A 12,942-nucleotide genomic window follows, 5' to 3' on the forward strand; every position below is an offset into this window, starting at 1 on the left:
AGTTCGTAAAGGATGAGTAAAGATTGCTGGCCTGAGAAAGTGAAGTGGTGAAAACCTGGTCCTGTTGTGCTTCACGGGGAGGAGGGAGGGAAATGAGAGTTGCAGGGCTGCTTGAACCCTTGACCGGTGGCAGGGAGAGAGACAGAGATAGAGAAACTGGGGAGGAGCAGGCCTTGGGAGTCAGACCTGGCTCACAGCCCACCACTGCTTCTTAACTGCCCTGAAAGCACGAGCCCTTGTCGTTTGATTATTCACCCGGTGATTAAGTCATCTGTGTATTGAGAAGCTGCTGTGGAACCAAGTACTTCTTCGAGCTTCCATGTCCTCACCTGCAAAAGTGGAGGTGATTGTACCCACCTGCAGAGACTGGCCCGAGATGTGAGACTGCCTAACAGGGTTTGGCCCCTCATAAGCGTGCCCCCATGCTAGCCAGCTGGAGCCTGAGGGCCTGTACACTCACTCCCTCTGGAGACAAGGCCCACTGGGTCATGAGTGGCTGACGCAGGTGCCAGTGGCGAGGCCCCGCAGTGCCCTGGCCCCAGCTCTGAACTGCACCAGGAGGGCAGGTGATGGAGAATGTGGACCATCCTGGCCCTGAGAGCATGTTGCCTCAGTGTAGGGAGACTAGGGTCCTGGCCTCCTGTGGGACATTGGGCCAGTCCCCATCCCACTCTGGGCTGCAGGCCCACTGTTCACAAAGAGAGGGCGTGTGTTTTGAGCACCCAAGTCCATCTGGCTGCTGAGCACTTGTCATCCCAGCCTGCCATTGGCTCTTGAGTGAGCATCCCAAGGGTGCCTATGGACACACACCACCAGGGGCCCTGCGCTGCTAACCGGGCCCTCACCCCAGGCCTCTGTCTCCATGGTGGCGTAGTGTACAGCTCCCACTTCTCCAGGCCCCCTAGGTTCTGGGAATGTAGTCAGAAGTCACACCTCTCTTGAGTAACACCAGTGTAGCTGTAGCAGCTCTTCCATGTGTGCATGTGTGTGTGTGTGTGTGTGTGTCTATGTGTCTATGTGCATGCCTGTGTGCACACAGATGTGTTTTCCTTGGATTGGAGAGTGCCAACACCTCATTTAGACTCTGGGTCTTGGCTGTACTTTCTTTAATCCGATAAGCCTCTTTCTGTGTCCTGGGCAGACAGAGGTTCTGGCCCCCACTCACGTGAGTCATGGGTGCTTGGAAGGCACAGGGTGTGCTGCAGAGACCCAAGATGAACACCCAGGGCCTGCCCCCGAGGGTCCACAGGCACCCCCCTACCCCCTTGGGGCCTTGCTTTCATCCTTGCAAAGTCAAGGGTGGACCTGGAGGAGCTATGGCCCCTTCCTGCCCATCGGGCCAGGCCCTCGCTCCAGCTGGAGCGGCCGCAGAAAAGCCAGAGGCTCTCAGCAGATCAGAGAGATCCCGGGAGAGGAAACAGGGAGAACGGTTTGCAAGGCAGCTGTGACAACAAGTTCCCCTGCTGTGGATAAAGGGCAAGGGTTGAAATCTGAAATCCCCTTTTGGGGTTACATGAGGTTCGCTGCAGGCTCTCTCCCCATCCTCCTCTCTTTCCGGGTGGGCGCGTTGCACACCCAGTTCCTAGAAAAGGAGAACACGCTGTGGTCGCCCAGAGGGCCATAGCTGAGGAGTGACTCACTGGAGCAGGTCCTGCTGATGCAGAGCTCCCTCCTTTCACCCCTGCTGCCCTCGCTTCTCCTGCCAGGACAAGCCTGGGGGGTCTGGACTCCCAGGGATCTGTGCGCCATGCCGACTTGGGTGATGGTGGCAGAGCAGGGAGCGTCGCCTGGCTTCGGGAGGGCTCGGAGCTGACCGTGTGGTTTCCTGTGGGAGAGGCTCCAACTCAGCCCTGCTGCCCGCCCTGCAGAGTCTTAGCAGAGCTTTCCTCCAGCCCCACGCACAGAGGGCTGGCACGTCCTGCCGGCAGAGCTGAGTGGAAAGCCAGCCACGCTGGCACGTGCGCGCCTGGGCCTGTCATCACCACGTGGCACCTCTCGCCCGCCACCTCAGGTTGCCGTCTTCCCTGGGGTCTCCAGCTGTGCCCACGGTCTGAGGATGCGATGACTATCTGAGCCAGCAGTTAGTGATCCGTCTCTGTTTGCCCAGCCCTGGATTCAGTGCTTTCCTAGGGATTATCTTCTTATCTTGTTAAATCCTGACAGAGCCCTGGGAGTTGGGTGCTACTGTTTTCCCTGCTTTATAGCGGAGATTGAGGTTTAGCAAGAGATTAAATAACCTGACCAACATCACACAGTCAGGAAGCGGCAGAGCCAGGACTGGACCCTGGGAATCTGACTCCCAGGCCCACCAGGCTCTCCCCTGAGCGGTGCTCCTCCCAGTGGCTCAGGCCTCCCCCTGCCGCGGCCTGATCGGGGGGAAAATGCAGTACTTCTGCTCTGGTGGGTCCTCGCAGACGAGAGACCTGAGCCATCCCGTATTCAGGTCAGTGATGCGAGTGGTTCCGAGCTGGAGCTGTCCACTTTCTGACATGATCCTTGGCCGAGACCCTTCGCCTGCGCTCTCTGGCTCTAGCCACCCTGGAGGCCACCAGTCAAGTTTCTGTGGCATCTGCCAGGGCAGGCCTGTACGGAGAGCCAGAGTCAGTGTTTCCGTTTGGAACGCCGAGGACAGACCGGCCTTTGTGTTCACCAAGCCCTTGCCAGCAGAATTCCCCGGGAAAGCTGAGGGCTCCCAGAGCCTCCTGAGCGCAGCCTCACACACCTGTGCCACTGAGACAGCCCCTCTCCGCCCTGGAGGCTCTTCGGGGTGAGGCCACCCAAGGCCCCCGGTGGGCTTCCCTTCCTGCCATCTTCCTGGCTTCTCTGCCCAGCTGGCTGACACGGGAGCCGGGCAGGTGGCCCTGCTCAGCTATGGGTGGAGGCCAAGGAAACTCCACATTCCCAGGGGTGGTGTACAGCGTCCTCACTGCGCCACTCCTTTGGTTCTCATCGCGAGCTTCCTAGAAAGGATCGGAGCCCAAAGCTGCTCGCACCACGACGCTCTCAGATGGGGCATCTGTTTTTTTCTAAGTCAGAGCGGACTGGGGCTGAGTCAGCTTGGATGGAACAGAGGGGAGAGTCAGTGGCTGGGCACTGTCTGGTGACATGGTGGGGTCAGACAGGCCTGGGTTGGATCCTGCTCCACTGCTCACTAGCTGGGTGACCCTGGGCAAGTCCCTTCGCTTCTGTGTGTCCTAATTGCATCATCTATGCAGTGGGCAGTGAGACGATCTCCCTTGTAGGCTATTGTGAGGCGTGAATGAAAACAGTCCCCACCGGGCGCGGAAGTCAGGGTCTGCATGTACGAAGGGCTCAGCAAGCAGCAGTTTTTAGTACTGCCGGTGATGCTGTGATAATAAGAAGGGTGGTGACCAAAGGGATCAGCACCGGGGAACGAAGTGCACTCAAAGGAGGCCTCCGAGGCTCTGCAGGACTCCTGCACACGTAAATGAGGGAACTGAATTCAATCTCCAGTCACTCCCAGTCTAGATACTATGTGAGGTCATTTTGGGAAATCTCTGCAAGTTGTTCGAAGCCCTCAGCTGCAGCCCTGGGACTCAGCCAGGGTGCAGGTTGAGGTGAGCACCCTGACTGAGTCAGGTCACTGGTCGGAGTGACTCAGGTCCCTGCAAGGACAGCTTGGCAGGTAGCAGCCAAGGGTGACTGACTGCCCTGTGTCAGCACCCCCGTGGTACTTCCCACACAGCCGTGAGGAAGGCCATGAGGGCTGGGGAGCAGAAGAGGACATGAGTGTGAGTCCTGTGCTCCCTAGACGAGCCGTGGGGGCAGCTGGGGCGCCCCGGGATACAGACACTGAGGTTTGTTCTCTCTGCCTCCTACTCCCAGGACACATCGGATAACCATCACCAACTTCTGCCTCGGGAAGCATCTTGTGAGTGAAGGGGACCTGCTGAAGGACCAGAGGGGGAGCCCTGCCTACATCAGCCCAGACGTACTCAGCGGTATGTGCTGGGTGCCAGGCAGCAGCCCCAGGGGCCTTACACGGCCAGGCTCTGCAGCTCTTTGTTCAGCCAACAGCTGTATATGTCGGTGGGCCCCGAGCCAGGAGATAGGGCTTCCAGGGTGGCCCAAGCCAGTGCTGTCCCTCCAGGTACAAAATTTGGGATCTTATGGAAGAAGACGGTAGTCATCACACTCATGCACATTTAATTACTCTCTGAGATTAGTGCTTGGAAGGAAAGAGGCGTGATTTCTCTGAGTGTGGAGAAGGGGCGCTTGAAGGACTTCCCGGGGAAGTGGTGTTTGAGCTGAGATGGTGAGAATAAATAGGAACCCACTGCGGGGTGTGACGGCGGAGGTGGTACTGCACATTTGAGGAACTGACAGAAGGCCCCTGAGGCTGCTGCTCAGAAAGTTCAGGGGGAACCCAGAGAGGTGGGTGGGCGTCCAGCCACCGAGGCCTGATGGAGGCCTATTGAGAAATGCCATTCTTTATTTCAAGTACGAGAGGAGGCCGTTAAACAGGTCCTCACTGAGGTTACCATGATGAGGTTTGCATTTCAGAGATCTCTTTCCCTTTGTTCCTTCATTCATTCTGTCGGTATTTACCGAGGGCCTGTCATGTACAAGGCTCTGTTCTAGACACTTTGGATACAGCAGTGGACACGCAGACAAACATCCTGCCTCCGTGGATGGTGAGCTGACTTTCTAGCAACGCTGAGACAGATAATGCACAAAGCACGTCAGTTATGTAGTTATCACCTACTGATCATATTGTTAAGCTCCACGTGCTTTGCTGAGCATGTGATGTGTATTATCTGTTTAAAGCCATGCAGCTGTCCTGTGAGGTAGATATTCATAGTCCCTTTTTCACAGATGAGAAAACCAAGGCTTGGAGAGATCAGACCTCTTGTCCAAAGTCATCGCTGCTAGAAAACCAGGAAACTGAGGCTCGATCTTAGGGCTGCCTCCTGCCCAAGCCCATGCCCCACCTGTTTCACCGTTGCCTTTCTTTCCTTTTCCACTCGTACTTTGCCAAATTGGGGTCCCTCTGTCCTGATCCCTCCAGGGACCAAGGGCTCACATCCGCTCCTATCCCTCTGATGTGAAGGTTTCAGGGTTCAGGGTGCTTCATCCCTAGCAATCATGTGTCCCCCCTCCTCACAGTGGCAGAAGCAGCCTCTTCCCAGGTTGTCCCATGTCTTCCTGGGGAGCAGGCTGCTGTAACTTCCACAAGCATTTGCAATCCCCTGGAGGCCTTTTCCCAATGGAGGGTTCTGCTGGAGCTCCAGGCCTCTTCTATGGCTGCCACTTCATAGGGTATTGGTGCTATTCTCCAGGCCTGGGGATTTTGGTTGGAGTCACTGTAGCCTCTGCTAGAACGATCTGGGTGCCAGGGGTGCACCCCAACTCCCTGGGAACCCACCCCCCACCCCATCCTGGATACCCTCCACGAGAGTCCCCAGAGCCTCCCTGACAGAACGGGGGATGAACCAGAGCTGTGAGGGGGGGGTCTCTGTGTGCCCTGCACAGGCTGCTTCTGGTTGGGCCTCCTCCTCAGCAGCGCCAGGCCGCACAGGGGTGGCCCCCACGCACAGTCACTCCCAGCTGCTGCCTGTGGCCTCCTCTCTATGGCTCTTCCAGACTCATGCCCGTCTTGGAGGATGAAACAAAGGAACCCCTGCCTCAGAAAGAGATCTGGACTGGGAGGCCAGAGACCCAGGCTCTGGGACTGGCCTTGCTGATTACCCAGCTATGTGACTTGGCCCTCAGCCCCTCTCTGAGCCTCAGTCTCCTCATAGGTTAAAAGCTGAAAACAGTCCTGCCGCCCCACAGTTGAGAGGATGAAATGAGGTGACTTAAGTGGGTTCTGATCCCAGGTCTGCATATCTTTGATTCTGTGTGCCAGCCACAGCCCTCGGCACTGAAGCTGTGAAAAGGCAGCCATGGCCTTGCCCTCACAGTTCATAGTCTGGTTAATAACTGTGTGACCTTGGGAAAGTTACTAACCTCTCTGGGCCTCAATAAACATTAGCTGGCATTGTCAATACCAAAAGGAAAGCTTGAAGTTCAGTGTTGCCTCAGAATCTCGGAAAGGTCCCAATGGTTAGAGCTCCTGGGAGAGCTGGTCTACTCGGGGGGGCCTCTCCAGTTCAGGGTGGAAGTTGTGGGACTTCCTGGCAGCCGTGCCCCTCCCTCCTGGGCCCCGAGATACATGCCTCTTGGCAGGAACCACCTGACCTTCCAGCTGCCACAGGAGACACAATAAGTTTTATGGAGCCAAACAGAACTAAGAGAAGTGACCCAGTGGATGCGTGTTGGTGACCACACTTGGGGAGAAAGGATCTGCCCTAGAGTTGGCCATAGAGTCAGGACACAGGGTCACCCAGGCTGCTTTTTGACACTGGGGGTTGGAAAGGGCTGGGGCTGGTGCAGCCCTGGGGAAGGCGTGACAGAGGCTCATCTCCACAAAGCCTCCTGCTGTATCGGCCAGGGCAGAAGCTCACCCCCAACAGCAGCCCTGTGAGGTCGATGTCGGCCTCGATGAACAAATGAACAGGCTCTCTGTAGGAGGGCCGTGGTACCCCGCTGACGGTGCAGGCCGAGGCCTGTGACGGCACTTCCATGCACGAGCACACACCCACCCTGTTAGGCTGCCTGACCGTCAGTGGGCCTGATGAGACCTTCAGCACCAGCGTCCCCTAGCCTAAGGCCTCTCCAGCCACCCAGAAGGCTTTGAGACCAGAAGAGGGATGGGAGTTGTCCGGGCGCTGCCTGCTGTGCAGGAAGATGACACCAAGGCCCCCAGCAGCACCTCTTCCACACCCGTTGGAGCTGCGTGGTATTTGGGGGTCTGGGCCTCTGCCAGCCAGCATGCTCCTGTCCCGATGACTGGGCAGCAGGCACTTCCAAAAGGCTTGGGCAGTTCTCCTGCTTTACATTTGGAGCAGGTCAGGCAGCAGCTGGCGCGTGGGAGGAGCTCTGCCATGATGAGTGGACGGATGGATTGCCCCAAAAGTGGGAGAGCGGGGTTTTCACAGTCAGCGGTGTGGCCTTGGACAGATAGCATCCCTGTGCCTCGTTTTACTCTTGAAAAATAGAGAAACGTCTAATTCATAGAGTTGTGGTGGAGATTTAATAAAATAAAATGTTTCTTCCAGGGCTGTCACAAAGTGGATGCTCAGTTAAATGCCTGCTCCCTTCTGTTGTACAGATGAGGAAACTATAGCACGGAGGGCTTACTTAGCTGGATATTCATTCATTTAGCAGCTCTGAGTCCATGCTGGGCGCTGGGACTCAGCAGCAAGCAAAGCAGAGAGGGGCTTGCATCTTCAAGCTTACCTTCTATGGGGAAGACAGGGAGTGAACAGACAGAGGAGGGCATCCTGACAGACTGCTAAGTGCTGGGAGGACAGGCCAGACCAGCGCCAGGGAGCTGGCGGTCAGCAGAGCAGGGCTGGTGCTGCGAGGCAGCAGTACGAGGCCCCGTGTGACCCCTTCTCCTTGGGGGTCATGCCCAGGTGGAGCATCCCCCTAGGGAGCCGGGTCACCAGAGCACGAGCAGGAGCCAGCCTGCCGAGTAGGGGAGGAACAAGCCTGGCAGAAGCTTGAGGATTGGGCCGGTGAGGCCTGCTTTGGGAGGAAGGTGACCGGAAGTGAGGGGGTAAGGTGGAGGGGTCCCGTGGTGGGACTTCGGGCACGCGGCCAGTAGGCTAAGGGAATGCCAGGGCCATTCTTTCCTGGCTCTGGGCTGAGTGTGCTTGCATCCCTGTGCCCTGCAGGCCGGCCGTACCGGGGCAAGCCGAGCGACATGTGGGCCCTGGGCGTGGTGCTCTTCACCATGCTCTATGGCCAGTTCCCCTTCTACGACAGCATCCCACAGGAGCTCTTCCGCAAGATCAAGGCCGCTGAGTACACCATCCCTGAGTGAGTCCTCCCTCCCTGGGGAGGGAGCGGAGGGAAGGGAGGTCCAGCCCTTCAGGCTTGAGGGGTGGAAACAACACAGTGAGACTTGGAGCCCTGGGTCCCAGCACCAGCCCCCCAACCTGAGCCCTCCCTCTCCCTCTCCTGCACCAGGGATGGGCGGGTTTCTGAGAACACCGTGTGTCTCATCCGGAAACTGCTGGTCCTCGACCCCCAACAGCGCCTGGCTGCCGCCGACGTCCTGGAGGCCCTCAGTGCCATCATTGCATCATGGTAAGTGGGCAGGTGCCAGGCTGGGTTCTTCCTGCCCGTAGGCACTGCCCTTCCTACCCAGAAAAGCAGCCTGAGGTTGGGCCTGTTTCTCTGCCAGGCAGATTCAGATCCCCAGGTTGTCCCCATGGGCAAGGTCAGGAGGTTGCAGGCAGAACTCAGGGTTGAGCATCTCCTGCATGCCAGTGGATGCCAACTGTGGGATGGGTATTAATCTCACTGAGTTCTCATCACAGTCTTCAAGGTAGAAATTGTCCCTCACTTACTGGGTGAGAAAGCTGAGGCTGAGAAGCAGAGGCAGCTGTGTCAGGAAGGAGCTGAGCTGGAACCCAGCCCAGGTCTGTTGACTCCAGCCAAGTCTCAGAACAGTGGGGACCCTGCCAGCCAGGCCTGGGGAACAGGGTCCAGGGCTTCCTGCAGCCAGCCTGATTTACCTGCCTTCCCTGCAGGCAGTCCTTGTCATCTCTGAGCGGGCCTTTGCAGGTGGTTCCCGACATCGACGACCAAATGAGCAACGCAGACAGCTCCCAGGAGGTGAGTTGGGGAGACCAGCCAGGCCATTACCCAAGTCCTGAGGCAGCAACCTCCAGGGAGGGCAGGGGTGGCAGCTCCCGGCAGACCACAGGGCCCCCTCAGCCTCTGCAGCCCTTGGAGCCCGAAAGGGAGACTTAAGTCCTCAGCCTGAGCTGCCTGGGGCCTGCCTTGTGTCTGGCTCAGTTGGCAGTTCCACGTGGCCTGAGAGAGGGGCTGTGGGGCAGCCTCAGTGGAGGCCCCACTGCAGCCCAGGCCGGTCCTCTCTCAGCTTCCTCTTTCTGCCCAGGCCCTGGCTCTGCCCCATGCTGGCTCTTTAAATGGTCACACTTGTCTGCGCCTCTGACTCACAGGGTTCTCTCTCGCCCTTCCTGCTTTTCGTTTTTTAGATGATTCATTTTCTCCCAGTTTTCTCTCCTCCCCTGTTTCCTGCACTGGAGAAAGTGCTGAGCCCAGGATAGGGGCAGAGACCTGGGTGCTAGGCAGCAGCTGGCGGGTGATCTTAGGGTGCCCCCTGGGGGCAGGGCTTAGCTGTGTCCTGGGAGGGAAGCTGTAAGGCCCTTCCCTCTCTGGGCTACCCTGTAGTCCCGCAGCAAGCACTGGACAGGTAAGGCCAGGAGGAGCCAGCCTGGGACCACAGCAGAGCCTCCTGGCCCTTGAAGAGAGAGTTCCAGGCCCTACCCTCCAGCTCCCACCCACTCCGAGGGCCATTCAGCAGCTAAAAATTATCATCATTAGCATGCAGGGAGTGCCCCCTAGTACATCTCAATTCAGTTCACATGATAGGCCAGTGTGGGCTGTGTTCTTATCCCCATTTCACCAAAAAAAAAACAAAAAGAAAAAAAGAAAACAAAGAAACAGGTTCAGAGAGGTAAAGTAATTTTCCCAGAGTCACACAGCTTGGAAATATGGAGCTGAGCCTTGAACCCAAGTCCAATTCCACAGCCCTACTTTCTGCCTCCAATGATTAGCACAGAGACCTACCACTTCACTTTGTTGCTGTGACTGGGCCGTTCCAGGGAGCTCAACTTGGGGCAAAATAGAGAAACAGCATCGCCCAGGAGCTGAGCACCCGAGTCCCAGGCCTCTCTCTTTTTAACACTTGACTGGCACTGGTTCCCCAGGCCTCTTGAGAGCCTCTGTGAGGGGAGATTACTGCCCCACTTCACAGGTGAGGACACTAAGCCTTCCAAAGTAGTGTGACCTCTTCCAAGGTCAGTGAGACGGGGAGATCACAGGTCTGAGTGACACCCAGGCAGCTGGCAAACTGAGGTTCAGGTCAGCTGGAGGGCTTCAGCGACCCACACTCTTGGCCACTAGATCTGGCCCAAGGGCGTGGTGTCTGGGGAGGGAGGCCTCTCGAGCCAGACCACCTGACCTCACTCTTCTGTTTCCATATCCCCCTCTGTCTGTCTGTCTGTCTGTCTGTGCTCTCTGTCGCACAGGCGAAGGTGACGGAGGAGTGCTCCCAGTACGAGTTTGAGAACTACATGCGGCAGCAGCTGCTGCTGGCCGAGGAGAAGAGCTCCGTCCACGAGGCCCGCAGCTGGGTGCCCAAGCGGCAGCTGGGCAGCGTGCCGCCGGTGCGACGGCTGGGCCACGATGCGCAGCCCATGAACCCCCTGGACGCAGCCATCCTGGCGCAGCGCTACCTGCGGAAATAGCAGCCTCGGCCAGGGGCACCGGCACCACCCGCAGCCTCTCCCCACCCCAGCCAACGGCCCGGCTACCGAGCTGGGCCCCGTCGTGCTAAACGCTCTCCCAGGCCACACGGGGGACGGGGTAGGGACAGCCCAGGTCACACATGGGGTCAGCAGAGGTACCACGAAGCTACCTTTCGGAATGAATGCTTGATTGTTTGGTTTTTAATCTGAGAAGCCTCGATAACTAATCCGCTTTTAATCATGACGTTTTAATCTACCTCTGTCTCTTTAACCATGCTGTCTCTGGACTGAGTGAGAGGGAGGAGGAGGGAGCCCACCCGCCCAGGGGCCTGACCACCGCCCCCCAACCTACCGGGACAGCTGCTCCCCAGTGTCCACGTAAGCTGAGCATGCAGCTCGCTGCTGGCTCCAAACACAAATGCCCACTCCCCACAGCCCTCCCCGGCCCCTCATAGTGTTTTCATCCCACCCCTTCTGACCCCAGATCCCCTCAATCCAAGCTTTGGAAAACTGTCACCTCATCTTAAGCGAATTCAAATATATTTATTTTTGTACTGAAACCAATTTCTCTCTCAGCTCTCAGTGGCTCAGCCTGTGGCCGCTCCCTGCCCCTGGCCTGGCTGGACAGCAGGGAGTCCACAGCCCTAGACGGGCCCCCGCCACACCCCCAGGCTCAGAAGCCCCTTCTTGCCGCCCCCCCCCCAGCCCACTGGCCCTCCTGTTCCTGGTGCTGGGAGGCCTTTCTAGACTTGGTTCTCTTCACCCCACCTTGGCCCCTCTGAGGTGCTGTACATCCGCACTGGCCCTGGTTTCTTCCTCCACCACTCACCATGATACCAAGGTGACGCCAACAGATGTGAAGGGTGCCTGGTGGGCGGCTGGGGAGGGGTGCTCTGGGCAGCCGTGCACAAGTGGCCCGGCTTGCGTGCCCTCTCACTCCCCCCACCCTCTGTGTTCAGAGAACGGTGCGGGCATCTCTCCTCCTGCCCGCCCCTGCCTCGTAACAGATGTATCTCTCCCAGCAGACCACCAGGGTCCTTCCTGGGGGCTGCAGGGTCTGTGGGGAGAATGGTAGGGACGGGGGGACCCAGCCTGGCTTGAGAACAGCCCTGCTGCCCTTTTTGAGCCGAGATTTTGAAGTGGATGCCTGTCTTGCCAGAAATGCTGTTCTCACCAGAATGCCCTCCCCTCCCGCCCTCCCTCACTGGATTTGGCCCTGCCCAGTGCCAAGCAAAGACCTCCCCCTGGCCTAACCCCCCCAGGCCCCTCAGAGAGGCTGCGTGTTCCCCTCCAGGCAGCCCTGGGTCCTCGGGCCCTTCCTGCCTGCCCTTGCTCCCCAGCGGGGAGGTGACCGAGGCCTGTGTGACCTTGTTTCCCAGAGTGTGAGCTGCCCTCTCCCCAAAAGCTGACTCACTGTGAGTGACTTGGGCAAGTTCCCAAACCTCCTTGTGCCTCAGTTTCCCCATCTGGAAAAAATGGGGCCACCTCTTGCCAGCAGTAGCAGGGCTGCCCACGCCCCTTCCTCCCCATGCCCCCATCCCAGCACTTGGGCGCCTCGTGCCTCTGCCTCAGTGGGTCTGTCAGAGCCCACCGGAGCCCAGCACTTACTCCCCTGAGCACCAGGCTCTGCCTCCCTCAGCAGTCCAGCCGCTGAGAACCAGGGTCTCGTGCAGGGGGGGCCGGGATGCCCTCTTTTCTATATTTATTTCAAAAAGAAGTCTCCTAAGGGAGTAGAAATGCAGTTCAGCCCAGGGCTCCCAGCCCCTGTGACTGTCGTCCTGTGAGGGCCTAACCCGAGCCCCTCATCCGGCAGCCTGCCCAGACCCTCCAGGCCTGCTTGCCACGTGTGGTCATTCTCCTCCTTTTCAAAGCAATATCCTCTGGGTCTGCAAGCCTGTCAGACAGACTGGCCCCTTCCAAGGTCAACCCGTGTGTCTGATTAATTTCTGGCAAAGCAAATGAGAGGAGGTTGGGTCTGCCCTCACTGGGTGTCACACGCTGAAAGAAGTCCTATTGTAAAGAAACAAAATGGAAAAAGTCACAAAAAAGTTTGTATAAAGTCATATTTTTGTACTACATGGGGACTCTTCCTGCATGTCAGCAATAAAACTTCCTGATCTGGAGCCAGTGTCGCTGTCTCATCTCTCACCATCCTGCGTCCCCATCTTCCACCCAGCCAGGCAGTGCAGCCTTCCTGTGGTGCTTGGCTCTACCACCAGGTGCACTGGATGGGCACCCCTTCCCTTCCTCCCCACCCCCCTCCCCCACCATCGCTGTCTTGAATGGGGGATGGGCCAGAATCTCCCAGCCTCCCAACAGGTCCAGCCCCGCTTGGCTTGGCTCAGCCCTGACCTGTGCAGGAAGGACGCATCCCACAGCGGTTGCCATCAGCAGAGTACTGATCCTATCTCCCTGCCAAACCCCCATCTGGGGTCGGGGGCCCTAGCCAGACAGAGACTGCCCATGTGCCCACATGCCCATCCAGGGCAGCTGGGGTAAGCAGAGCTGGGCCAGGCCTTTTCCTGCACCACCCTCCCCTTACTCCCCTCCATAGGAAACCAAGGGGGGTTCCTTCCTTCCTTCTTTCCTTCCT

At 58.1% G+C, this 12,942-nt stretch overlaps 1 protein-coding gene across 3 annotated transcripts in view; it reads left to right on the forward strand.

The window, feature by feature from the left end:
* STK40 (serine/threonine kinase 40) overlaps positions 1-12,472 on the forward strand; it is a 37,010-nt gene extending 24,538 nt beyond the window's left edge. For all 3 annotated transcript variants that reach the window (XM_031464779.2, XM_031464781.2, XM_064493746.1), the window contains 5 exons: positions 3,847-3,962; positions 7,743-7,887; positions 8,038-8,157; positions 8,604-8,688; positions 10,131-12,472. In XM_031464779.2, the coding sequence (XP_031320639.1) occupies positions 3,847-3,962; positions 7,743-7,887; positions 8,038-8,157; positions 8,604-8,688; positions 10,131-10,349 (685 nt within the window). In that variant the 3' untranslated portion in view covers positions 10,350-12,472. The remainder of the gene's footprint in view (positions 1-3,846; positions 3,963-7,742; positions 7,888-8,037; positions 8,158-8,603; positions 8,689-10,130) is intronic.
* Positions 12,473-12,942: the final 470 nt, after the last annotated feature.

Source organism: Camelus dromedarius, chromosome 14, assembly GCF_036321535.1.
Source record: "Camelus dromedarius isolate mCamDro1 chromosome 14, mCamDro1.pat, whole genome shotgun sequence".
NCBI classification, from domain to species: domain Eukaryota; kingdom Metazoa; phylum Chordata; class Mammalia; order Artiodactyla; family Camelidae; genus Camelus; species Camelus dromedarius.